This window comes from Rhizophagus irregularis, chromosome 11 (genome assembly GCF_026210795.1).
Source record: "Rhizophagus irregularis chromosome 11, complete sequence".
Classification (NCBI taxonomy): Eukaryota; Fungi; Glomeromycota; class Glomeromycetes; order Glomerales; family Glomeraceae; genus Rhizophagus; species Rhizophagus irregularis.
This window is the reverse complement of record NC_089439.1, coordinates 258402-267193: the sequence shown is the minus strand read 5'-3', so window position 1 is coordinate 267193 and position 8792 is coordinate 258402. Positions and strand designations below refer to the sequence as shown.

The 8792-nt window shown below is 26.4% G+C and overlaps 1 protein-coding gene across 1 annotated transcript; it reads right to left on the bottom strand.

Moving 5' to 3' along the window:
- Positions 1 to 2304: 2304 nt before the first annotated feature.
- Positions 2305 to 2556, bottom strand: OCT59_002622 (uncharacterized protein; the record flags this gene model as incomplete). The annotated part of the gene is made up of 1 exon (XM_066145036.1): positions 2305 to 2556. The coding sequence occupies one exon, from the start codon at positions 2554 to 2556 to the stop codon at positions 2305 to 2307; it is 252 nt and encodes an 83-aa protein (XP_065995794.1).
- Between the last annotated feature and the right edge of the window lie 6236 nt (positions 2557 to 8792).

The window sequence follows — 8792 nt, the reverse complement described above, 5'->3', positions numbered from 1 at the left end:
ACGCGATTAGTTCGATTAGTATGATTAGTTTAACGTGGGCAAAATTTTGCCGATCACTAATTTGAAAAATTGCAAAAATTAGCCATGATCTTATTAGCCCTGTTCATTTCCGGTCGGTCGCATTTTTCGGTCAGATTTAAGTTAATTTTGATTGGGCTGATCAGTTTGTACAACGCAACCATTTTCTGAACTTTTAGCCCATTTTTTTTTTTGGGTTTTTTGGTCGAACGCTAAAAAATAACCAACCAAAATTAGATAATTTCTGTTTACGTGACATTTAAGAAAAAAATATATATCAATATAAGGAGTTCGAACTAAATTTCAATCTAAAGCAGTTCAATTTGCGATCGAAAATAAAAAAATTTTATTGGATAATTTTTGTACAACAAAATCCGACCGAAAAATGCAACCGACCGGAAATGAACAGGGCTATTGTGACTAAAAATCAAATATAACGTCATAACCACGCATCTTAATTGAAGTGGTCTATATATTTTTGTTTCAAAATTTTTAATAATGGGCAACGTCAGATTGTTGTTTTTATTTACATAACCTCATCCCATGATCGGTGAATCACGTTTTCAAATGAATATTTATCACTTTTTTTCGATTTTGTAAAATCTATCAGAATCGAATTTTTCAGGATCAATCTAATAGTCTTTTCGTTTCGTTATTAAGGTATAAAAGTATAAGAAATAAAGTTTCTTTTTCTGTCCGACTATCAGATATCTTTTTCAGCATTATACGATATAAAAGTGAGAACGATATAAATATCATATGCTGTAAATCCTTGATAACTGACTACATTACGATATTGTAATTTATCAACATTCTTGAATGTTATGAGTTTTGTAATTTCATCTCAAAGAACGTTTAAAACAGCTAACTATATTTAATAATATATTAGAAAAAAAACTATTATGTAAAAACTTAAAAATGATACTAACTATAAAATGTAAAAAAAAAAGATCTACTAAGGTTACCCTTGCTAAAATACCCATGAAATTAGCAAAACCTAAAAAATTATAAATTTATTTATGTAACCAACCTATATTAATTTTTATGCTGGGGACCTGATCCATGAACAATTTATAAATTTATATTTTACATCAATAATATTAATAATATTCCATTTATATCTTTTATACCGTAATTTAATAATCGGATATAACAGTATATGTTAAAATGTGTTTGCAAGGTATAAATGAATAATTTCTAAAGGACTATATTTATCCCTTTCCTTTAATCTTTTATTTCATTTCCTTATTAAATTTAATTATAAATAGTTTGTGATCAATCAATGCAGTATACGTGTTCGATATTGAATTATTGATAATGTATTTAAATTATATAATATTCGGCTCAGATTTTACATATTGATTAAACAATGGATTTTATAATGTTATTTTGTCAATGAAATTTAAGATAAAATAATATCAAATTTATAACATAAAATTACAATAAAAAATATTTATAACTTTTATAACTATGATAAAAAAACCGACTATATAACTTATATAATAAGTAATAATAACTCTGGAGTTTTTACTTTCTATATTTCCGGTATTAAAAATCCGATAATCGAAGCAATTTCATCTTTCCGTCCTTTACATTAATTGGCCACCTTACTAATAAAGTCAATCGCGCATCAAATGACCTCCATAATTCTGGATTACCCGGATATGTATTTCTTTAAACATAATGATTCCGAGATCAACATTTATATTATTTTTCTTCAAAAATTTTATCATGTTAAAAACTATTATTTAACTCATTATTGCAAATGGTAATTAGGCAGCCTATACATCAACTTTTTGCTAAATAATGCTAGACAAAAAAAAAAAATTTCGCTATCATAATTAAATTTTAAAAGTAGCTTTATTGGAAATTCAAGAGGAAATTTTATTTAACAAGAAAACAATTTATTTGTAATATTTACGCGTTCTATTTTAAATTTATTTAAATAGTACTCTATATCCTTGGAATAATATTTAAATTTTATTTAATTTAGTATAAAACATTAATTACAATACACCAAAAAAATTTATATAATTACAACTATAAAACTACAAAGTTCTGTGTATCATACATATCATACATAATAAAAAGGGGTATCTATATATTCTTTTAAAAGGTATTATAATACCGTAATATCAAACGTTATATTTTTTTTAAAATCTTAATATCCTAAACCTTCTAAGCCTTATTTAATAAAAACGAGAATTTGATTTGTCTTTTAATATCTTTAATAAGAAAACACGCCAAAAAAGAAAAGATAAAGATTCTAATAAATGAAATATTTATTCAAGGGAAAGATGAAGAAGATGCTGAATAACCAGCTGGTAAAAATAAAGAGTTTAAGCTGATATCGCTGGTATTATTAATATTGGTATTATTGTTACTGAAATGTGTTCCGCCAAAGAAATCCTTTTCAGAAACGGTATTCGCTTCTTGAGGAACATCAATTTGGACCATTAAGTTGGCAAAAGTATTACGAGTCATTGCGTGAATTCGATTTTGGCCTTGATTTTGACCTTGATTTATGACTTGTGCCATGATGCGCGCTTGTTGCAAGGCAATATACTGTAAATGAAATGTTTGTATTTTTCTTTTTTTTTTTTTGATAAAAAATAATTGAAATTTTTGCTTGAGGTTCGTAGAAATTTTAAAGAAATTTATAAGAATCCGGATCAATAACTAATCTACAAATAGTAAAAATATTTAGGGGGGTGAGAAACAATACAAACAATATAATGCACCTTTTATCCCATCGATTATGCGACTTATGCGTATTGAATTGAAAATGTACCCCTATCTAATAGTAAACATTGGTGATAGTAACGACACTATTTAAAATTCGGTAAGCCAACCATTTATAATTTTACAATTTGGCTTTAATGAGGTTGTAAAAACGTGATTGATAATTCCCCGAATATATATTATTTGATGCCAATATCGAATAAACTTAAATACGTTTGTAATACTTTTAAGCGGGTCACGCGCTTACTATAATATAAAATGTTCAGCTAACTATAAAAGATCAAATAAAGGAGACCGAAATCCGAATAACTTTGTTTCATTTCTAATTTTTTTTTTGATTTTATTTCTTTAACTTTCTTTGTAGACAAGGACTACGAAGGCTGGTTTTTAAGGTTTAATTCACAATCAAAAACAGATATATTGTTCAATTATATTAATTATGTATCAGCTTTTTATTTAATATTTATATAAAAAAAATAATTTTTTAATTAGCCGAATGCTAATATATTTTGTACGATTTATTGTATATAATTATATAATATTTATTACGATTTTATCCTATATTACTCTAATTTTTCTGATTTCACAAACTAGAGAAACTTTTCTTAATTTTTGTGTTACCATGTACAAGTTTTGTGAGTTTCAGCGAATACGTACGTAAATTTTCACTTTGCTAGTTGAGATTAGGCCGATCTACTTCGCCACTAAACTTATGATTTCCGGTCAAGAATTTTTGACATTTCCATTTATTAACAGTTAAGAAAACGTAGTTACCGACTTCCAAAGTCCAAAACCTTACTGTCGCACAAATCTTTCAAGAAGTGTTGGAGGATCGGAGCGTGAAATCGCGTATTTGCTACTGCACCTACCAAATTTTTTATTAACGAAATAATAGTACAACGACAAAAAAAAATGTATATATATAAAAAAAAGATATATAAACATATTTTGACTCTTCACTATTCGCGAAGATGAATTTTTGGGAAAAAAAGACGATGTTAAGAAGCGAACAAATTTATAATTGAAATACCGGAATACCGGCGCAATTACGCTACTGACGTCTGACGCTTTACTACTAAAATACTGGTTTAAATATTATAACGAAAATTTTTTAAAAATTGAATTCTTTAGACAAGATATGGATTATTTAAATATTAATCAAAAAGTATTTATGAATCTATGGATCGACAAAATTAATTCAAATCATTACCTAAATTATAGTCTTTATAAACATGAAACGTTAAACCCTGGCTTACAGATTAATACGGAAAAAAAATAACACTGAATAAATCCTAATAAGAAATTTTAAAAAGTAATTATTTATATATAAAATGTATTTTACACAATCTATTTATGTTAAGGTAACTGTTACATAGTAGTGCAGTTTCAAATGGATTCATCATTTTAAAAGTCTTTATTATTGATTGTTTGTCAAAAAAAAATTTTTTCATCGTTTCACAATTTTGATTAACTTTAAAAAAAATCTAATCTGTTGAAAAAAAAAAGATATATATAATTGCCAAATATTGAATTTACCGTAAAATTATGACATTTTTATTAAAAATCAAAGAAATAACTTGAAACTTGAAAGTTAAAAACTAAATAAGTAAAAAGTAAATAATAAATAATAACTCAGTATAACAGGGCGTAACCTAAAATTATTTTCATGTGTTTGATATTTATTACTCGGACTTTCCTTTCCGGTTCGTAATGTTATTTATTTATTTATTTACGCGATACACAGGTCAAGGTACATGATCAACACGTGTTAAAATATAAATATTTTGAACAGATAAGTAAAATACGTTAAGTACGGTAATGGATTTAATGGAACTTCCATGAAATAGGCATTTTAAAAATAATGGATTTCCTGATTGGATGTTATTTTCTTGGGACATTGAGAAAAATTTGTAAAACCGCTTAAATGTTGTATAATGAGGGACCGTTGCCAAAAAGGTGTCGGTAATTTATTTGGTTTTACAATCGCTGGTGAGTAACCTTTGTAATATTTAATGCAAGATTTTTTATTAGTTGAGCATATTAAATTCGAATATTCGCAATAATCAAGTACCATAAAGGAAAAATTTTGTTTTAACACAACTTTTGGAAGATATTATAGTAAACAAAATTACTTAAAATGAATTTTATATAAGCTGTAACGATTCGAGAAGATTTTTTTATAAAATTTACTCGAAAATATCCAAGAAATAATATCTAAAAGAAAAACTATTGGAAACGGGAAAAGGTGAAGTCATCATTTGTACAAAATTAAAAATAAAAAAATTCTTTTTTTTTTGCATGAACACTGATTAATATACTCTTTTTGCATATACAGTTTAATGTAAATTACTCTGTAATGAGAGCTCCGTCATCAACCATATATCACTTTTCCTGAATTTATCAATATATCGAACTACGTAACTTATTTAAAATGGGTCCGCTTCCGCTTCTTATAGTTTCGGTAATTGAATATGTCGAATGGAAATATGGAAAATTAGCCCATCTGGTAATTGCACGTTGACGTACCATCATTTATTCTTGTGCGTGGTGGTCTATTTAGATAATTAGTTGGCTAATATTACGTAGCCGATTTGTAAGTATATATAAGTCCCAGTTGTTTTTGTAGTTTTATTGATAAAAACATGGTTCTTCCTTTCATTAATATTATTACTAGGCGATCTTGAGGCTTTACTTTGTGATGGTGGTTTCCTTCCTTTTATCCGTTTCTTCCCTTGTTTCATTGTTCCGTATCATTTTTATAGAATTTATAGCCTTAAATCATGGAAATTTTACTCTCTCTATCACGGATATCCGTGAATGTATCATTTTCACGGAATTTTTACGGAAATTACGGAAAAATAATGTAAATATTCGGATAAAAATTTTTTATAGGGCTTTATTCTTCGCTCTTAAGAAACGAAAAATATTTTATTTTACAAAAGTCTTGTCCTGACGGACAGAGTACCATATTTATGCTTTATTTTAGTCGTATTTAGCAAAATTGATTTGTTTGAAAGTAGAAGAGTTTTTTGATGATGGAGTGCTAAAGTAGGATATTGGATTACAATAATGTTTTATTTTATAATTATTTGATTTTATTTTTATCATTGAGCTGTGAAAATTACCATCGGTAAGCTTTAGCAATCTTTATTTCATTGGAAATTTTGTAATTTTTATTAAAAAAAAAATTTTTTTCTGTTCAATATTCATAAAGAATCGACGTAGTGACGTCAATTTATAATTACGGGTATAGAATTATAAATTTCTAATTCTTTACTCACGCAAATTATAGAGTATTTTATCGGTCAATACGAATTTATTTTTCTATATTCTCAATCTATTACAACTATTACACTAAAAATTTGTCGATCTAATTTAGGCTAGATGCGCAATTGGTCCTCGGAGGATGACAAGCAATATGAGAAAAGGAATGTCCTATTAAGAAAGAACTGAAAATAAGACGTTTGAGAAAGGTTTAAAGACTCAAGCGAGAAAAATGTGCCAATATGAACTATGACAATATCCTTAAAATGATGATATAAGTAACAATGATATTAAAAAAGTAGTATCGTAGTATCGGACAAGAAACGAGGTACGAAATTTGAAGACATCTTTGAAGGGATCATACAAAGGATAAAAAAGAGATAAGGGGATAACGTTTCTCAAGTGAAATTACAAAATAGATAAAATAGATAATTTTTTAGCTGAAATTTTTTATTTTTTGTTTTTTCAGAATTAATAAAATTACGATTTACGAAAATTCGTTAAAATATAAAAATTATATATTGGTTATTTTTTAAAAAAAATTAGTAAAATTAGTAACACGTTAGGATTTATCATTTAGCTTAATTTTTTAAGTTACCGTACCATTCCGAAATTAAACAACCATTTTTTTGAACTTAATTCCGGCCAAAGTAATCATAATTTTGGTCAAAATCGTCATAATGCGGGCCAGGGTTGCTTATTTTCAGGGGTCGTTTAATTTCGGAACGGTGCGGTATATACGTAATACCGGATATATATTAGGTTGTACAACTGATCCTAAATCCGGTCATTCCGAATAAATATTATATATTGTCAATTTCAATTTCCATATTATGTATATTATGTTTAAAATACTTTAATAACTTTTGAAATTAACAAATAAAATCAGATAATCTATTGATTATCGTTATGAAGCAACATATCTTAAAATCTTAAAATCCTTTTATAACCATATTGACGTATCGTAAACATTTTCCATTTCTGCCAATTCAACATATGTAAACCTTTTTTTATAATTAATAATCATTCGGCATGAAGTGGCCGAATAATCAAACCATTAATTATCTTTTTATAACAACATATAGCTTTATAAGAAGTTCTTTCATTTACTTCATGATTTTTATGTAATTCAATTGGAAATAATTGGAAATAAAATAAAATTTATCGAGACATTTTTTTGCACAATCAAAATTTATTAAAATAATTTTAAAAAATAAAAAAAAAATTCGGAATGTTCTATTATATGCAGCATTATGTGGTGAATCTAGTTTAATTATGCTGTGAAAATTTTATTTTTTTTTTGCGTAAAACAAACCGATGTTCACCAATGAAATTGTGTATACAAAACATGATCTGCCGTATAATTATTAACGTATAAAATTGCCAAATAATTCTCTGAGAAATTTTTCCGACAAAAAAAAAACGTTTAATTACCTGTTATACAATCAAAAACCTAATGCAGGTTTAACGTATCACTTATAAGATAATCAGTTATGGTTTAGCTTCTTCCCCCCACAACAAAGCCTAAATTAATATTATAGTTCACTTGGCGTTGTTTATGAATTGGTTTTTTTATATGAAATTATTTTAATTTAAGTTAAACCACGTATTTCGCTATACCAAATTTTTAATCTATAAAACGGCTGTTACATATGTAATAGTTATTTCACGTAGAACTGTGGAATGGGATATAATTGATATTCACGGCTGCGCCGTGAAAGTGAAATAACTTATTTATATCATTGTTCCGACCACAAAACTCTTTAATATACCATATTATGCCTTTTTAAACTAATAATGATAAACTTATTATTTTAATATTTGATAGATTTTTTATCTAATACTGATAAGCTTTATCCATCTTTTTAAATAAATGAGAATGTCAAGAAAAAAATCATGAATTATTATTAGAAACCGTGAGATAAATAAAATATACAGAATGTACAGTATGTCTCTCTTCTATCTGTTATTAGGTCGACTAAAGAGAAGTGCTTTATTAGAAACAAATATTTACTGTAATTAAAATAAAATAATATAAATATTAATTCGTTAAAGTCCTTCGTAATTTGAATATACGTAAATAAAAATATATAGCCCCCGTATTTAATTCCATAATGTAAGAATTTCCCAGGCATTGGCAATAATTTTTTTTTTTTTTTTAAAGAATTTAATTAAAAAAAAAAGGATTAATCGCAATAATTTTGCACACATGTACATTCTTATCCCGTTTAGCATTATTTTTCGCGTAATGTGTGTAATGTGTGTACAATATAGTATAAGCACATACATTCCTTTCGTTCAACTTTACGTAAATTATTTATTATCGAGTAGTTGAAGAGTTAATAATTAACGCATATACAATCATCATCATTAGCCATAGTTTAATAGATGTGTGAAATTCACACATTTCATATTTTTTTTTTATTATTATTACTTACATGGCTAAGTGAAAATCTGCGAGTAGAATATAATATTGCTCTAGGATAACCATTCAATCGGTTAAAATAAAAAGTCCATTTTTATTCGATAGACTCCCACGTAACTGATATTACGTTTTATGAATTCTTATCAGTACAAACTTTCGACGCTCTAACTTACCTAAACGTAATGTAGAATAACAAATATAAATTCGCTGAAATCATCAAAATATTCTGCTCTTTTACCTTCAATTCTGATCTTAAAAAAACATATTCTATAAGAGCGAAACAATCCTTACTAGGGCAAATCATTATATTTTTAACGAAAAGTAAAATAAAAATAAAAATTCA